Consider the following 19449-nt stretch of genomic DNA (forward strand, 5'->3'; position numbering starts at 1 on the left):
AAAAAGGCCTCTAATTTTCAATCGTATTTTTTTTTTTTTTTTTATTATATTTTTTAAAAACCCTTGCTATGTGTGCTGCATTAAGCTAACTGAGACTTCTAGCACTTGCATATCATTGCTCTTTTGTTGATTTTGATTGCTTCCATTTTCCTCATTTGTAAGTTGCTTTGGATAAAATTGTCTGCTAAATGACTAAATGTAAATGTAACAAAGATGGCTAAAGTCAACTGATTTTACTAAGAGACCTACCAATCTCTGTGTAAAGATAAAATAATTTTGCTAACTATAATGAAATCTATTTTGTGCTCTATGCCAAAACAGACACAAAACAAGGCAAAACAGTGCAGGGACGCAGCAACAGATGCAGGTAATATGCTTCGTTTTCACACATAGCAGCATCTGGTTGCAATGCAAAAATTAGCAATCAGTACATCCGAACCAAAAAAAAAAAAAAAAAAAAAAACAGTGATGCAAATATTGTTTAACATGCACAATTCAAATTGTTCCAAACAAGATATTTAATGCTACAAGGCTGATGCTTGTTCTTGATTCACAGAGAAACAGTACATGTCAAACATAGAGCAGCTGGATAAGATTCGTCAGGAATGGGAGACCACGCACGAGTGCACATGTGAGGTATAAAAACACACTCGCCTATCTGTTTGCTGGCCTTCGGAAATAGCTCTATCTCTCTGCTGAAGCTGTGAACCACGCAGAACACACTAAAAATGAACTTCCCCTTTTCTCTATGTTTTACCCATATGTACCACAAACACAACTCAACTGCAAAAGAGGCTCACTTTCGGCTCATTTAACAAGTACATCAGTAACGTCAATTCTGATCGTCCTATTTGTCACTAACAGTTTGACAAAGGCTTGGCTATATCACCATTTACTGTATTTAATAGCTTGTATGGTGAGTTAGCTCAGCCTGTGTCATCCTATTGATTACCTTCTGCGTCTGTCCACTGCATGCACATTAATAATAATAAGTTGACTAATTCATGGGCTTTCATATTATGAGCACATAGATGTTTTTATAGCATGATGTTGAGCTGAATTCTGTGAATTTCTCCAGGTTTTCCAGCAGCAGGAAGATGATCGGATTAACATTTTAAGAAATGCTATTTGGGTCCATTGTAACCACTTCTCCATGCAATGCGTCAAAGATGATGAGGTCAGTATTACCTGATGAAGCTTTTTATAGCTCACATTGATAGTTACAGCGGATAACATTAAGAGTACATACAGTGGAAATATGGACATGTTTAAAGATACAACCATTGTTTTTCATGCAGTGGTCAGTTTTTTAACATGTCTTCTTTCAGACTAGTGGGGGAAAAAAACATCCAAAATTCATATTTAAGTGTTTATTTTGTTACCTGTAATCTATCAGCGTCTTTAGATTTCAATCTACAACATATATTTATAAAGGCTGTTTGCTGAAAATTAGGATTTTTTTTCATGCCACTCTAATGCCAGAAATGAGTAGCACTTACATACTATACACTAAACTTTCCACTTTTATATATTTTAGTATAAGATAACCCTGATTTTTATATTATATACTAACATCAGGGTTATCTTAACTACAACTGAATTTAAAATTACAATTAATACCATTAGAAAGCATTTTCATTATTTGAAATAAAATAATGAAATTCTTTTATTTCAGCTTTTACTTCATTTCTTATTTTAATTTAGTGTAACTTAATGGACTAAATTACTAAAAGTAAATTTTTAAAACAATATATATATATATATATATAACAATATATATATATATATATATATATATATAGTATGTGTATATGTAACAATCAACAAAATGACTAAAACTTCAACTAAAAATGAAAACAGAATATATAAAATAAAATAACTCAAAATACAAATAACCTATAATAGTATACTAAAATATAATATTTAACTATGATAGTATCAGTGATACTTAAATTACACTGATCTGTGTTGTGAAGATTTTTACAAAGTTTGTTCATTTATAATCGTCCTGGTATATATATATATATATATAGATAGATATATATTATAAATGAATATTTAAATTATTGGACGATTATAAATGAACAAACTTTGTAAAAATCTTCACAACACAGATCAGTGTAATTTAAGTATCACTGATATATATATATATATCCTAAAAAGATGATTAAATGCATTTTTTATTCAAAATATTCAATTAAAAACCTTTAACTTTAATACAGTATGTCAACAAGAATTTTGGACCTGTTCTGGACATTATGCAAATTAGTGTACATTATAATACTGCATCATTTGCATATTTAAACAGCATTTTTAGAAAAGTTGTAATGCAAATGAATTGTCTTCATGTATTGTGATTAAGTAATCACAAATATGATATCTGATATTTTTCTCTATTCGCCTGTTGCGTCTTGACTTAAAATGACATAAAATAAGTGGGATGTGTTATTCTTTATATTAATTATATGAATGTAAGCAAACTTGTCATTGCTCTTGTGAGCTTCGCTTGAAACTTTGATGTTCTGTGGAAAACTATCAGGTTTTGCTATCTTTCATTTTAGTATTAAATGTGGAAGCATTTTCATTTGTGGTCTCTAACTGAGAAATAAAGCACTGGCCATATTGTCAAATTAGTGATAATTTTTATGCAGTGTTATGAGGAGGTGAGGAAAGTGCTAGAAATGTGTGACATCACGGAAGACATCAACGGTTTCATCCAGACGAAAAGCACTGGTACCACTTGTGCAGGTCAGTGCATTTCTATATTATTTCCATTGGGTTTTTATATTAAACGTTGCCAATAATCACAAGTCGTTATCATGATGTGGGCTAGTTCAATAACCATATCATGTGATGATTAAGAAAAGTGCTGTTGTGTCTTTGCTTAATTACATTATCCGTCTATGTCTGTAGCGCCCATTGTGTTTGAAAACTATTATGATAAAGAACCAACAACGGACAGCAATGGCATCGCACGCTTTGGAGGAGGCGTGATGAAGAGGTGTGTTTTCCACTGCTGGGTCTGTATGTTCATGTATATTTGCCATGCTGAAAAGACAGAAAACAATGGAAAATGTAAGCCATAGTAGCTGGTTTTAACATGCTTTCTATCAGAAATACTGGTTCATTAGTCTTAAAGGTGTCAGCAGATATATCTCACAAAGAGACATGCAGGCTGAGCTGTGATACTGAACTTGTGAATTTGTGGCTTGATATAAAATGTCTAAAATTTCTTCCGTCTTTTAATGTGCTGGTTTTTCCTCCCTTTGTATGCAGTCTTTTTTCTTTTTCTTTTGAAAAGGTTTTCAAATCTCTTGCAAGGCAACTGTGCTGTTGGTTCTAGGACTAATAATGATTGTGTTCAGCCATCAGCACCTCCATCAGGTACCTATTACAATAACATAATGACAATTTTAGGCAGCACTTTCTTTCTTTCTTTCTTTCTTCTATTTTTGCCACCACCAGAGGGCACTTCAGTCCACTGTTTAATTTCATTAAAGATTTTTTTGTTTACTTTTTCCCCTCTAGTGTAACCACTTGAATGTAAAAGTATTTGAGTACTAGTGTTATTTATATACTATCATAGTATTTATTAATATTATGAATTAGCTTTTATTTGTTTTCTGTCATTTTTGCCTCAGTAGTGTTTACATTCCAACTCTTTACAATAAGCTCCCTTTAGATAATGTTAAAATGAACAGAGACCAATTCATTTGTTACCATATTTATTCATCTTAATAAAAATACTGTTTATTGTTAGTTTATGTTAGCTCAGGTGCAGTATTAACAGATACAAATTTTGTTTTTAAATAATGAATTTTAAATGCTTATAAAGAAGGAATAATACATGCTTTGAGAATTTTTTCTTTTGTTTTTGTAAAGCATTACCAAATATTTCTATATAGCTTTATTTTTATTTCAGTTTTAGTAATTTTAGTACATAAACTTCTTTTATTTCAGTTAATTGCCTGTGCAACTTTTCTCTTTTTTTATTTTCACTTTTTGAAGTTTAGTTTAATATATATTATACTGTATATGTATTATATCATTGATCTACTTTTTTTATTTTTATTTTTTTTAGTTTAAGTTTGAGTTTATGTGTCTCCATTCCTGTATTTCCTCAAGCAACTTCAAACAGTGTTGGCTCTCAAAGCAGCACATACCAGGCTCTGTATGACTATGTTGCTCAGGTACATTAGTCTAATTAAATGAAAAAGAAAAAAAAAAAAGGATGGAAATGATTATAATGACTTTACAGGAGAATATTAAGAATATGCATTCACTACAGACGATAGGGTAAAATAGGATGCAATGACTTTGTACACGACGCATGTGTCATTCCTACTTTTGCACCCGCGCAAAGCGCGCTTTTTCCACAGAAGCACGTCGCTTGAATAACTTGCGCTCCCTGGGCATCCAGCGCAAAAAAGGAGGCGTGTTTCCGGCGCAAACAATCCTGGTGCTATTTTGCTGTTATTAAAACAATTGCGCCACTGACCAGAAAAAACCTAGTCTAAAGTCAGTGGCGCGTTGCGCGTTGTTCGTTATGCTATTTTAAGGGCGCATGCTGACCATAATGTAACGCGCATACACTTTGCTATGTAATTACCAGATGCAACAGTTTATTTTTGCAAAATCATAAATTGTTACACTAAAAAAATATTAAACATGAGATGACGGCAAATCATTGTGGTGTGCCACGAAGATGTGAAAAAATAGGCATAAATCTAGCTTACAAATTATTCAGGCTAATTGTAGTAATTAAGGATCAGACCTGTTTGCCCAATAGTGGCAAGACATCATCAGTCTCCTCGGCTGTGAACCGCTCCTGGCGTACGCCTGGTAAATAAGAAAATAGCAATCCATAATGGAACTTGCGCACTGCTTTTAAAGGGAATGTTGGATGACGCTCTGATGGTTTACTTTCACGGCCCAAACCACACCTATGAATATGAAGTACTTCAGACAAACCCATTTTAGATTTGCGCCGGGCGCAAGAGCCATTTTATCCGCCGGGAAAATAGCAACCAGCGCCGAGACCCGCCCACAAATTTACTTGCGCTTCGCGCTTTGACACTGCGTTTTCAAGATCGTTTAAAATAGGGCCCTATAGATAACTTTAAAGATGCACATACAGAATATTTTAAAGGCCAAATTTAGTCATCCCTTTAGAACTCTATATTTTCAAGAAAAAAAAAGTGTAAGTCAGTATTAAAATTTCAGTGTTTATTCAAAAATGCCAATTTGTTTTTTACTGTGGCTCTTAACTAAGTACAGAAACCGGTTTCTATCATTTTTTGGATGTTGCGGAAATGTTTAATGCAGTCTGATGAGAGACTGTTGTGCGTGCAGGGCCCTGATGAGCTCTCCATCTCTGTGGGGGAAGTGCTGCTCGTGGTGGAACAGGGAGGAGACGGCTGGTGGACGGTGGAGAGGGACGGCCAGACTGGGCTGGTGCCAGGCTCCTACTTGGCCAAGATATGAATCAAGAGTCTAGCGCACACTGGAAAGGCTCTCCATGTCCTTAAACGCCCTCTAATAGCAGAGTTATTAAGGGCACTCCCTATAAAAGTGTCTCAGAGGATGATTTCTGTTTGCTAAAAGCATTTAAGCAGTAGCACATCCGTACTGAAAATCTGTATGGAACATAGAAACAGGTTAATGTGTATATTAAAAACTGATAATTATACGCGACTATCATTATTGTCGAGATAGAGATTTATATTTATTATAAAAGTTATTTATTGTGAATGAAAAACGTAAGAATGTATAACACAATGAGTAGCCACTACGGACTTGCCATGATTTAGTTCATGCGAAGACCATGACAATGCACAGATTTTGGTGAACACAAACAGAATTCCAAATTTTCATCTTTTTGGAAAGGTAATCAATGAAACAAAAGTGAGGTCATCTATAATTTTTAAAATTATATCATCTATAATAGAGCTCTAGGTTGAGCATTTTGCATTTATCACTTGGACTGCATAAAATAAAAGCTGTGTAATGATCATTGCATCATGTTGCCGTTGACTGAATGGAAGTTGAGTAATGGTTTGAATACTGTGGCTGTAATACTTTTTGACTCAGGCGGCTGGTTAAGAGAAACTTACCTAAGACAAACATTTTAAAGTTTAAACAGAATGACCCGATTTTTCTTGTCCTCACGTATCAAGTTTCCAAAAGGCCAAGGGAACAATCCACAAACTTTTCCAAACATTTCTCAGTCACGGTATTCAACTTACCATAGTTGATTTATCATAAATGTTTAGAAATCACTTACGGTCTGCAACATATTAAGAAATTAGGAAGCTTAAAATACACTACAGTGCAATAGTTTGGAGTCCAAACAATTTTTGAATAAAGAAATTTTAATGATTTATTTGATCAAAGATACAGTAAAAAAAAAAAAAAAACTAATATTGGGAAATATTATTACATTTTAAAGTATTCTAATTGTTTTTAAATAAAACCATTCAAATCATTTTCTATTTTAAATCATTTTAAAATGTGTTTTATGTATTTCAGAGTTTACATCTCAGAATTTCTGATTTCTTTTTTTGCAATTGCTGATTCACAGTTTAGAGTTTCTTAACTCAGAATTGAGATTTAAAAGAATAGCTCACCCAAAAATTAAATTTTTGCCATCATTTACATTGGCCCCCATGTCGTTCCAAACCTGTACACGTTTTTTTTTCTTATGCTGAACATAAAAGAAGATATTTTGAAGAATGCTGGTAATCAAACAGTTGTTGGTCCCCATTGACTTCCATATAGGGAAAGAAATACTATGATACAGCATTCTTCAAAATATCTTCTATGTTCAACATAAGAACAGGTTTGGAACGACATAAGGGTGAGTAAATGGTGACAAAATTAGAATTTTTGGGTGAGCTATCCTCTTAAATATTCAAAAGTTGGTAGTATAGTAATCATAGTACAAGCATTTCTTTCAGCACGTAAATCAGTCAGCAAACCCACACCCTGCTAACTCTTTATCAAGTATTTGTTATAAAGGTTTCACATTGCTCTCTTGCACAGATCGTGTTTCAGCACTGTCAGGTCCTGCTCAGTTATAGTAAGTACAGTATAAGGATAGAGGGGAAACCCACATGACAGGCTCATTAATTGCATTTCAGCTTTCTACTATTAATAACCTGCCATTAGAGCTTGCAGATGTTGTGCTGTTATTAATGGATCCAAGAACACAGCGATCAAACTCCCCCTCTAGATAATGTGTGATGGTATGTTACTTCGCATGACCAACACAGTAAGCAGATGGGACACATCCCCCTCCCTGGGAAAGGACTGAACTTTGACCCTGCTCTACACTATCAAGTGTTTAGGTCGCCTGACTGAAGAAAGACCCCAGACAAGGCATCTTTGACATCTTTTGAGTGCTTTGTGCACCATGGAATTGCTCATTCAGTCATGAATGATATAGTTGTGCTCCAAGATGTTACATTACAGAGTACAAATGACTGGTTTCTGAAATGCAAAAAAGATGAGTTTTGTTCAGAAGCACTTCTTTCTTTAGCTTTTAACAACAATTACCAGGTGTGCTGTGATGAATGGGCATTTTAGTGTTTAAAGTCTACCACAATTTAAAGGAATACTCTACCCCAAAATTAAAATTTTGTCATGAATCACTTAACACCATGTTGTTCCAAACCCGTAAAAGCTTTGTTCTTCTTCAGAACACAATGTAAGATATTTTGGATGAAAACCGGGAGGCTTGTGACTGTTCCATAGACTGCCAAGTAAATAACAGTGTCAAGGTCCATAAAAGTATGAAAAGCATCAATAGAATAGTCCATCTGCCATCAGTGATTCAACCGTAATGTTATGAAGTGACAACAATACTTTTTGTACGAAAAAAAAAAAAAAAAAAAGACTTTATTCAACAGTTTGTCTCCTCTGTGTCTCTCCAAATCAGCGTAGTGCCATTTTGGAGAATATGAGCTGTATGCAGGCAGCTTACGCTCTTCTGTGTCAGCCGCGCCACAAGGATGCGCTGTTTTCTTTCAAATCAAAGCGTAAATATACATAGAAAACGTATCCTTGTGTTGCAGTTGACACAGAAGAGTGTACCTTGCTTGATATTCCCCAAAATGGCGCTACGCTGATGTGGAGTGACACAAAGGAGACAAATTGTTAAATAAAGTCTTTTTTTTTTTTTTTATTCACATACAAAAAGTAATGTCGTCACTTCATAAGGTTACGGTCGAACCACTGATGGCAGATGGAGTATTCTGATGATGCTTTTCATACTTTCCTGGACTTTGACACTGTTATTTATTTGGCAGTCTTTGGGACAGTCACAAGCCTCCCTGTTTTCATCCAAAATATCTTAAATTGTGTTCCGAAGGCGAACAGAGCTTTTACGGGTTTGGAACGACATGGGGGTAAGTGATTCATGACAAAATTTTCATTTTGGAGTGGAGTATCCCTTTAAGGTGATTTTTCCAAAAGGGTTTTTTTATTTTATTTTAAGAAATTAATACTGTTATTTTACACGGATGAGCTCGACTGATTGAAAGTGACAGTAAAGACTTTTTTTTTTTTTTATAAATGCTGTTCTTTTGATCTTTTTGTTCATCTTCCTATTCAAAAAAATGTATCTTGGGTTTCACAAAAATAAAGCAGCACAACGAAGTGTCTCGGACTGGACTAATGACTGCAAAATGGTTTATCTTTATCAACACAGTAATAAATTAGGAATAAAACATCAAAATAGGAAACAGTTACTTTAAACTGTACTTAAAAATATTACAGTTTTTTTTATATAATTTTTAATTTTGCAGCCATGGCATACAAGCCAATAATTTATTCGCATCAAAGAAATGAAACAACAGGTGTCAACTTATGAAACATTTATTTTAAGATCGAAAATTACAAGCTTATTTCACCATTTTTCCTCCCTAAAATAATACACTGTTGACCCTGTCTGACATACCTACATGTTATCCAAACTAACTTTAAACTCTATATATCAATAGACTAGTAATGTTTACACTGTAAGCAATGGAAAAAGGAGGAAAAGAAAATAAGAGTTAAGTAAATGGTAGGTAGTGCATCCAGAGCATCCCCCAAACCTCTTTCCACTTTACGTGTGAACTCCATTTTGAACATTTAGCTGTACGATTGGACCCACAATGCCAAGCACTCTTGTGTGGTCAATCCAGACCTGTCTCTCACACTGGTGATGGGTGACATCTGAGACAGCGGTACCACGAGTCGATCCTCTCGCATCAAAGCATTTCCCCATCCCAACCATTTACCATCTCGGTATTTGTAATGTATAACTAAACCGTACACATAGTGCAAACTAACAAATGAGGAAAGCATACATTCCACATATTATTCCATACAATATCTGCATCTTCCAATCCATATAATAAAGACAAGGAAGAGAAATTGTTAACTTTTATTGTGTTAAAGTATTCTTAACGGGATTAAAAACTGGCTGTCTGCCATTTTGCAGTCTGGCCCGATGCCTTTGAGAGAAAAACAAAGGTTTATATTAAAACGCAGTCGTTTTCAGTGAAGTGCACTGTATAAATAAATAGTATGCGCTTTGTTTCACCCATCACCAGTGCAATGTGTGAGCAAACCCTGTGTAAGGTGTGTAGAAAGAGAGATAAATTAGGGCATATCCAGTGTGCCGCCTCACACCGACAGAACCCTGAGCCCAGTGTGTGTATGTGTGTGTTTGTGTGTGTGCATGAAAAAAGAGAGTCTGTCTGCTAGGTTTTTTCATGCATACGTCCCTCCGGTGATGAGAAGCTCGTAGGCCGGGTCTCGGCTTCTGCGACACAGCACCACACAAGCGCACAGCATTCCCAGCATCTGGAGGAAAAGTAAAGTTTGACTTCATTTAAAACTTACAGATATGAGACAAACATCTGCACTAGTACATGGTAAGAATACATACTACAATTCTGGTTGATAGTGATAAATTGCTGATATTAAATTTCGACATTATTTCTGTTTAAATAAAGTAAACACTAAAAAGTAAATGTGATTTTTGCCATCGCAACCTTACAATAAATAATATGAAGAGTTGAGATTTGCTAAAGAATATATTGAATAGTGTAGTGAAATTATTAGAGTCAGATGGTTGGAAAAGTTACATTAACATACACTACCTTTCAAAAGTTTCTTTAAATTTTTTAATTTTTTTTTGAATTAGCAAGAAAACATTGACTTGATCAGAATTTACATTATAGACACACAAAAAAAATCCTATTTCAAATAAATGCAGTTTTTGAAAATTTTCTATTAATCAAAGAATCATGAAAACAAAAATGGTTTCCACAAAAGTAATAATCACAACTGTTTAACATTGATAATAATAAGGAATGTTTTTTTTAGCATGAAATCAGCATATTGGAATAATTTCTGAAGGATCATGTGATACTGAAGACTGGGGTAATGGTTCCAGTAATTTGCCATCACAGGAATAAATTACTTTTTAAAATGTATTATACAATTGAAAACATCTATATCATATATTATTAAATAATGATATTTAACAACATCACTGTTTTACTGTATACTTAATCAAATAAATGCAGCCTTGGTGAGCACAAAAGTAAAAAAAAAAAAAAAAAAAAAAAAAAAAAAATTAAAATATCTCCATTTCAATATCTTCAACAGATGATAAAAAAAAGTGGACTGTGGCAGGAAATGCACATTACCGGCATATACAATAGCCGTTATTTCAAATTGCCTTTATTAATCAGTAAATTCAGAAAAGGAAAAACATCTGGTGTAATTCATGCAAGTTTGCCAAGAACAACCTAACCTACTGCCCCGGTTCTTGCTCGTTAATTCAGGCAGACTGAGTCAGTTACCATGTGCAAGTCATGGGCATGTGCTGGGCTTGCCAAGACGCTGTCTTATTTGCCGTCACGCCCCAGAGGGTATTTGGAACCGTATGAATGTCAAAGTCTGTGATTCAGCAGCTATAGGGCAATAAAAGCACATACTGACGCTGCCCGAGTGCTGCAGTCCCAGAGCTCTGTCTGACGGGAACAAAAGAGGAACACACCGAAGCTGCTGGACAAGCTCTGCACTGTTGATTCATAGCCTAAACCAGGGGTTCCCAAACCTTCTTCTCAGTCGAACCCCAGCCAACGTAAAATATTTACTTAAAGTACCCCCTGAAAAATTAATATTTTAATAATTGAACTCCACATTCACATATTCATGGTTCTCTGATGTGGGTTAAAGCTTCCATGACATGTCATTAAACAAAATATTTAATCTTTTTTTTTTTTTTTAAATTTATTAAACGTTTTAGAAACCCAAACAAATTAAATACTAATTTATGTCTTAAACATTCAAACCCTCAAGCTTTTATTTAGGTGGAATATTGCCGAAATGATCAGTCCACAAAAATATTGCTAAATTATGCAAATGTGTAAATAAATTATATCTGGCACACATTCCCAAATGCATGTTAAATAGTGCACAGCATGCCAAGATGAAGTCGGCTGAATTTACTGTAATCCGAGAAGCACTGAGACATTGAATACGCTGGATCATGAGCTGCTCACGTGAACACAGTGCCACGCTTCACTCTGAGACACAGTGCAGCAGCCTATACAGTTATTTCACTAAATAGTGTCCCCATGTCCTCCTTTTTTGCATAATAGCACTAAGCTATATCACAATTATCACACAGCACTAGCAATCATTTTTTCATCTTTCCATCAACTCACAAACCCCCATTTGGGAAATCTTGATTTATGCATTATGCACTAAAAAAATCTGAAAAGCATACCTGAATTGCAGCAAACGTCAGAGCGGCCCAGATGACGTACATCATTATCTCTTTCAGTTTCTTCACAACCAGGGCTTCACATCCCTAAAATGATTCAACAGATAAATTAACATCCCATGCAGGCTTCCTTTGCTTCATCGGCTACAAGCGTACATTTCTCAAACGTCTCTCACCTCAGGGTAGAGGTCTCCGGGACGGGAGAGGGAGCCGGTGCAGTTGTTCACGTTGGGTTTGCAGCAGCTCAGTGGCACACTGTTGTTTCTGGACTCCTTAAACCAGCGCGTGTTCTTCCAGTCTGAGTAGTTGGCGATGCCACAGCAATGGAGCTTCAAAGACATCATGGTGTTTTTATTATTAGGGTTGGGATATAATAATATAGCAATACGATAACATTCTGTACATCTCAGTAGTCTCACCTGTCTCTGCACATAGTCAATAGCGCGGCTGGAAGCGTCCGTGTTGGTGCCGTTGTATTCATCATACACTTTCTGGATGGAATGATTAACCTCGTCTTCCACCTACAAACACATCCACCAGTGACACAAATTAGCATTTCATTAAGGGTCAATATTTCCCCTCATAAATTGATATCAAAGGGGACTGTTTTTCCTTTATGAGGGCGATTTCTCTAAAACCTTATCTTTTAAGTCAGATTCTTATATTTAAACAAGAAATTCAACTGCAATATTAAAATACTACAGAATGCTTTAATAATATTCTTTTTCTAAATAAAACTTCGAATATATAAGTGTAAAATGCTAAAAAATGAAATGATACTTTAAAATTCAACTACAGCTAACATTAGGTGTTGGCAAGTGTTAATTCATTCAACAAATTCATTCAAACAGCGGATTCACTCAAGAAACAAGAATTTTGCACTTTATGAATAATGGGTCATTGAATTGTTCCCTTGACTGATTCTTTCAAATGTGGAATCATTCATTTGTTGCTTTGAGACATGCAACGGTTCTGCTGTAGCTTTCTTTGGAACTATTTTTTCACAAAAATATATCACAGACTTCACAAAATATATCGCAGACTTATAAGTGCATTACCGCCACCTATCTCTCAAGTGGACCACTGACACTCTGAATTGAGATTGTAGATAGTGTGTTATAGGTGGCGGTAATGCACTTATAAGTCTGCGGTCCGTTATAAAGCAACAAGAAGAAGATGATGCAGGCTGCTGTGAAGTTCTAACAGTTTGGACACTGCGTGAATCAGAGGTAAAAAAATGATATGAATACTGTTCAGTTTCTTGCACAGACCGATCGTTTTGTGTCTTTACACATCAATGTATCGTCACGAGCCGCAGGGTTTAATTTAGATTTTTCTGTGCATGTTTTTTTTTTTTTTTTTTTATATATTATGTTATGTTTGCATTGCATTATAGACTGAGAGACTGCAACGACTGGAGCTAAAAATCATAATTGGTGTTCTACTGAAGAAACAAAGTCACCCACATCTTGGATGCACTGGGGGTAAGCAGATAAACATCAAATTTTCATTTTTGGGTGAACTATCCCTTTAACTTCTTGTGTGTTGAAATATAAAATCAGTATCACATTTGCAATCGTGCTGATATTAAAAAAAAAAAAAAAACAGCACTCCTAACTGTCTAATATTGTTTAACTACATAATAATAATAAAACTCATATAAAGGACACTTTTGGTTGATATTTTGTACTCCATTAATTTCTGACCCTGACATCAGGAGACACATTTTTGTAGTCTATACAGAACTGTTATACAACAGCACAGTACAATACAAGGCAGGTATTACATTGTTGCACACAACTGAAAGAGTTCACAAAGTGAGAAGAGCTTTCATATAAAAACAAAAGAGATGCAGGCACTCCTATTTCTATAAATATTGACTTCCTTTCAATGCGGGACTCACCTTTGCTCTGTAAATATAGCCAAGAACCACCACAACCACCTCAGTTACAAACACCAGCATAAGAATGATGACAAACTGCAAACGAGAGATGCAAGGAAGTGTTGTTTTAGCAGGGCTCAAGATATATGAACAATGATTAACTATCCATTTCAACTTGTTTATTATCAATGTTGAAAACAGCTGCGCTGCTTAACATTCCTGTGGAAACCATCATACATTTTTATTTTTATTTTGTAACATTTAAAATGTCTTTACTGTCAAACACTAATAGCAAGTGCTGGAAATTGAAGAGTTCACGAACCGTGGCAAGACCGCAGCGGCTCTCTCGAATAGTGGCGCAGCATCCAATGAGTCCAATAATGAACAACAGCGCTCCGACTGCGATAATGACAACGGCTGGGATCAGGGTGTACACATCCTCAAAGAAATGGTCGTAGTCATCATACGTGATGAACACATAGGCTCCAACATAGCAGAGAATGCCAGCAGCGGCCTATAAGGAGATAACAGAGGTTAGTTATATGAAAGCAGATATGAGTTACATGTGACCGGTTACTGGATTGATTTAATGCAGTAATTTAGGATAAACGCAACTACGGATAAGTATTTGGAACCAAACATAACTTCATGTCACTTTGTCTTCAAGTATATGCTGACCGTCAGCCAAGATTAAAGCTCAACACACAGACATGTGGATGATTGTCATCTTACAAGGAAATAAGACGGGAATAAAAAGTGTTCTGGGTCCTCCGTGGACCACCAGGCATTGTGGGAAAAACTAGTTTTAAAAGGTGTTAGTCTTCCCCACGTACAACTGCACCATAAAACCTCTTATGAATCAGTTTAGCAGAGCTCTCAGGCTCTGACGTGATGAACACAGATCTAATAAAGCAGCCTGATCCCTAAAAAAAGAACCGGATAGTGTCATACTACCTTTATCTGTCAGGTGGAGACTTTAAACTTCATCCAGTCCCAGATTAAAGAGATTAATCAAACAAACGCAGACAAGAAAATCCAGCTGATGGGTGGAGTAGTGTTTCTACAGAACCAACAGCTCGGACTTAAATGTGAAGCTTTGCCACCAATGCCCCAGTTCAGTTTTACCCAATGTGCGAACCCCATTTTGTTTTTGGCTGTGGAAGTGTTATTTAAATTTAAATGTTTGAAATTTGAAAACAAGGGATAAATATCTTTTCTTTTCTTTTTTTTTTAAATAACAGTATATTGCTAATATATGTACACACACACACACAGTTTAGTGGCCATTCTGGCCAATTAATTAAATCCTACTAAAAACAACCGTTTTTTCCCCCTTTTATAGATCCTCAAAGTGAATTTTTAATTATGTATAGAATATTTTATGTGTATGCACATAAACTGACAGTCACCACTGATAAGCTACTACTAAATATTGTAGAAACTTAATTTTCTGTAAAGTTGCTTTGCAATGATTTGTATCGTAAAAAGCGCTATACGAATAAACTTGAATTGAATTGAATATTTTATTTTATATTGTATAATATATCCTTGTGATGTCTAAATTCACCTAAATACCTTAACTAAGAATTGACTACATTGACTTTCAAAGATTTTTATTTTTAACATTAAATTAAGTTTTAATCTTTATAACATCTATAACATCAAAATAATTCTATTTAATTGATTTAAGCTAGGATTTTATGAAATCAAATTATAATTACATACGATCAGCTTAATAAAATGAAAATACTTTTTTTTAAATATTCTAATTTACCAAACCTTTATTACTATTATTATTACAACTACTATTATAAACTGAAAATAATTTTTTATTACTATTATTTACCAAACCTTTATTATTATTATTATTATTATTATTATTATTATTACAACTACTATTATAAACTGAAAATAATTTTTTATTACTCTTATTTACCAAACCTTTATTATTATTATTATTACAACTACTATTATAAACTTGAATGTACTGTATTAAAACAATATTACAGGGCATTTAAAAGGAAATCACTTGTAGAAAATCTAATGTTTCACATCTGATCCTATTGCAAAGTCATTGTGAACTGCTTTTTAAAAAGGCGTTCTTTGTTTTTGTTTTTTGTGATGATTGAATCCTTTGAGGAAACTGCTATTAGTCTTATCCTTCAAAACTCCTTCCTAATAATGATTACAAAGTTTCCAAACGGAATTGCCTAAGGACAGAGGAATAGGTTTAACATGTAAAACAATACAACTAAACCTGCTCTGGAGCGCAGGAAAACAATGAGGGTGACTTGCCAATTCACGCACGCATATTCAAGGCTAAAAGACATATAAATAACACTAATCTTACACTATCAATGTTTATTAGGCATTACAGTGATCAATGTAGACTTATTAAGACTGCAGGAAATATGTAAACAAGCACTGCAATACACAACAACGAGCGGTTTTTTAAATAATGCAATATAAACACAATATGCATACCAAATATAGCAAAATAGGCATGCTTTTAGTAGGTTTTATAACCGTATTAGTGGTTTAAAGGAGTGCGTGTAATAATGCAGCTGCTCGACACCTGACTGTGTCCATCTGACAACACTGACGCACTCCTAAATTCTGCCCCAAATACCTCTAACTTACCCAGAATATCAGGTTCAGGAACACCAGAACCGTTTTAGACGACGTAATTCCACACTGACCCATCATTAAAAGATGGGGAAAAAAGCCGTTTAAGTTGCAAATATTACAAACTGTCTGCGGATTATAAGATGGCTGTCTGTTTCCTGGCTGCCATACCACTGCTGTCCGTGTTCGAGTCTGATCCGCGAACAGCGCCACACTGCGGCCAGCTGACGAACTCTCACTGGCGCTGACACAAAGCAGCGGAAAGCCTACATTGTGACTGGTGAAAATTCGATTTTGACCTGTTTTTATACAGTCTATGATTTTGACGTAGAAAAAAACGCAAACACAGATATTTGATGACCTGATATTTTTAATAGACTTTTATTAGTAGCGCTGGCTTTAGCAAAGCATTAAGCATTACAAGGTTTGCACCGGCACGCACCACTCACATTGTCTTCATAAAATACTAACTATTCTTTATTTTGTATTTTTGTAATGCAAAAAACGACATCTTTTCCTGCTATTCAAAACATCGACTTATTAAATATAGAAAGTAAAGGCTTACATGCAAGATAGTTACACAATGGGATTTAACGAAGTAATCTCTTTACTGACACCTGCTGTTACATCATTGAATTGCATAATCACAATCAATCAGATCAATGGAAATCCTATGCATACAAACAACACATGGCTGAAGCTCATTAAAGACTGCAGGAAGGTTTTCAAGGTTAACTATTTCATGAAATAAACAGCAAATGTTTATATATTAACATTTAGTATTGAAAAACAACAGAAGAATATTAACAACACAAAGATTCAAATTAGGATTTGAAATGAGAGGTAACTGCTTTGCGATCTACTTTTTCACACTCATATGCAAATCTGCTTTCCTTTAAAAATAGAAACGAAAAAAAAACTTCCTCTTGTGAAAATCTGCTTTTGAGTTTACCATGCTATGCAGGAGGAAACAAAAATAATTAGAAATATCTTCATTTACATATTTTCCTTTCCACACCTGTTTTATAAGAAAAAAAAAAAAAAAAAAAAAAAAAAAAAAAAAAAAAAATAAATATATATATATATATATATATATATATATATATATATATATATATATATATATATATATATATAGTATTGTATTTCACTTTATTATGTATGCAATGATTTTGTATTTCATATTGTGCCACAGTTTGGACAAAACACACACACACACAAAAAAAACAAAAAAAAAATTCCACAATCACTAATAAATAAACAATAAAAGAATACTGTAAGATTTCCTTTGAAACAATTTTCAAGAAATTGCTATTAAATTTCACAAATAATTTCAAAGAAAGGGCAAGTAACACATTGAAGTAACACAGTGATAAATCATAAAAGGTCACAATATAAAAAGCTTTTAAAATATATGGATAATAGACTAAACTGATGTCATTTTTTTATTATGCATTTTAAAACTGTATAAATGTATCATATATAAAACTAGTTTTTAAATGCTAATATAATAAAGCTGCTTAAAATTCATAATCAACATAAAGTTGATTTCTAAATGAATAAACAGACATAATGTTACCAGAAGATTCATCTCTGTAAAAGGTTCTCAACTTAAATTTTAACTCGTTTTTAGTAATTTACTAATTATACCTGTGTTTATGATATGCAAATTAGCCTTTATTATATTATTATAATCTCTATGCATTGTTTTCTTTTCTTTTCTTTATTTTTAATTTGTTTATTTACATTTTTCTGCACTAAAATCATGCTTTTAATACTGTTCCTATATAAATAAAGTCAAAGTGAAAGCTGAAGTTATAAATTCTGCATTGTTTAAGCTCTGCCTGAAGCAACCAAACATGCAAATTGAATATTTACACACATGCATGCTCATTACTGAGCTTTAGCAAAACTAAAATCAGCATGAGTTCCGAACAGTTTATCCCAGTGACTAAAATGGGGTGCAAAGTTAGTATTAGGTTTCTGGTGGTGCACATCGTGCTTGCTCGGACCTCCATAAACACCAAATGGGATCAGACGAGACGTGGACCAAGGGAAATCATATCCGCAGTGGTCTTCCACTGATACATAGACGTGGACCACCATGAACATCCAGGTGGTGACCAGATGACCCCTCAGCAGAACGGGGTTGATCGTGGTCCAAAAGCCCACCGTGACCAACTCCCATCCACCAAGGCACTGTGTGGCCAGAGCGAAAGGGGCGGAGTAATTATGGTGGATGGCATGGAAAGTCACATACAGCCAGCGGATCTTATGATGCAGAAAGTGCCAGATAAAATACTGTAAGTCAAAAAGAAGAAGGTTTCCAGTCACCCCACCTGCAAGTTCAAGCAATGTAGGTGCTCTTTCAGGAAGGGGCACAGGAGGTCTCCACATCCACTGTGCTACTGCTGCAGGAAACACCAGAAGCACATGATTATAAAGAGTAACTCCACTGCAGTGGAGGAGCATCGCAGTCGTGGGCATCTTGTCGGGCTGGATCTTGTACCGGTTAACAGCTGGCCACTTCTGTCCCATGATGTCGCAGACTAGGTAGGGTAGACAAAAAATGAAATACGACGCTACGGTCAGAATCACAGGAAAGAGAGGAGACCGGAGAGTTTCAGAGTGGTTGAGTCGCACATAGTCCCACACAGGCTGCAAAACTGAGTCTTTTGACTGGAAGGTCTCCCAAATTGTCTCAAACACCTCAACTAGTGTCATTTTCAGTAACTGATCGACTATATTTCTTTTAAAGCAACAAATACAACTTAAAATAGCTTTGTCCCGGAAGTTTCGTGTGGCTCAGGTAGCCTACCTGGTATCTAATGACTTTGTACTGAAATATTCATACCTTTACTCGGTTTCTAAATTATTTAGGTGTTTGAGGGATGTATGGTAGACATTACTTAGGCTATACAATGTAATACATATATTTATTTAGATTCTAGGAATAAAAGGTGTGTTTAAGACAGTTTGGATGTGAATTTATTAGTTGTCCGGACATGCGCTGTTGTCTTTCCACTCCGTGACGCAAGAGGGCGTCGAAGACGTCTAAGTCAAACGATGGAAAAAGAATCAGTAAATAGAAAGGAGATTAGCATAGCTTGGATTGAATGGGCGTGGCTTTGGCCCACACGTTGTCTCTAATTGGTCA

General features: G+C 34.8%; 3 protein-coding genes across 3 annotated transcripts in view; 1 reads left to right on the top strand and 2 right to left on the bottom strand.

Annotated features, from left to right (window-relative positions):
- pstpip1a (proline-serine-threonine phosphatase interacting protein 1a) overlaps positions 1-6061 on the top strand; it is a 14921-nt gene extending 8860 nt beyond the window's left edge. The window contains exons 8-15 of the mRNA XM_042743944.1: positions 322-367; positions 557-636; positions 1079-1177; positions 2652-2748; positions 2914-3001; positions 3302-3385; positions 4079-4190; positions 5353-6061. Of these exons, the coding sequence (XP_042599878.1) occupies positions 322-367; positions 557-636; positions 1079-1177; positions 2652-2748; positions 2914-3001; positions 3302-3385; positions 4079-4190; positions 5353-5484 (738 nt within the window). The 3' untranslated portion in view covers positions 5485-6061. The remainder of the gene's footprint in view (positions 1-321; positions 368-556; positions 637-1078; positions 1178-2651; positions 2749-2913; positions 3002-3301; positions 3386-4078; positions 4191-5352) is intronic.
- Positions 6062-8858: 2797 nt separating this feature from the next.
- Positions 8859-16547, bottom strand: tspan3a (tetraspanin 3a). Its single transcript, XM_042743946.1, has 7 exons — positions 16308-16547; positions 13990-14181; positions 13689-13763; positions 12205-12306; positions 11962-12114; positions 11789-11872; positions 8859-9849 (listed from the first exon to the last, which is right to left on the bottom strand). Exons 1-7 carry the CDS (start codon positions 16371-16373, stop codon positions 9757-9759), a joined length of 765 nt encoding a protein of 254 aa, XP_042599880.1. The 5' UTR covers positions 16374-16547; the 3' UTR covers positions 8859-9756.
- Positions 16548-17540: 993 nt separating this feature from the next.
- On the bottom strand, positions 17541-19427 carry ch25hl1.2 (cholesterol 25-hydroxylase like 1, tandem duplicate 2). Its single transcript, XM_019122127.2, has one exon. It carries the CDS (start codon positions 19014-19016, stop codon positions 18186-18188), a length of 831 nt encoding a protein of 276 aa, XP_018977672.1. The 5' UTR covers positions 19017-19427; the 3' UTR covers positions 17541-18185.
- Positions 19428-19449: the final 22 nt, after the last annotated feature.

The sequence above is a fragment of the Cyprinus carpio genome, chromosome B18, assembly GCF_018340385.1.
Source record: "Cyprinus carpio isolate SPL01 chromosome B18, ASM1834038v1, whole genome shotgun sequence".
Classification (NCBI taxonomy): domain Eukaryota; kingdom Metazoa; phylum Chordata; class Actinopteri; order Cypriniformes; family Cyprinidae; genus Cyprinus; species Cyprinus carpio.

Coding starts and splice junctions, on each gene's coding strand:
- tspan3a (XM_042743946.1), bottom strand. CDS start 16,373: ATGATGGGTCAGTGTGGAATTACGTCGTCTAAAACGGTTCTGGTGTTC. Junction 13,764..13,989: donor GCCGCTGCGGTCTTGCCACG/GTTCGTGAACTC, acceptor TCTCGTTTGCAG/TTTGTCATCATTCTTATGCT. Junction 12,115..12,204: donor TTGACTATGTGCAGAGACAG/GTGAGACTACTG, acceptor ATGTCTTTGAAG/CTCCATTGCTGTGGCATCGC.
- ch25hl1.2 (XM_019122127.2), bottom strand. CDS start 19,016: ATGACACTAGTTGAGGTGTTTGAGACAATTTGGGAGACCTTCCAGTCA.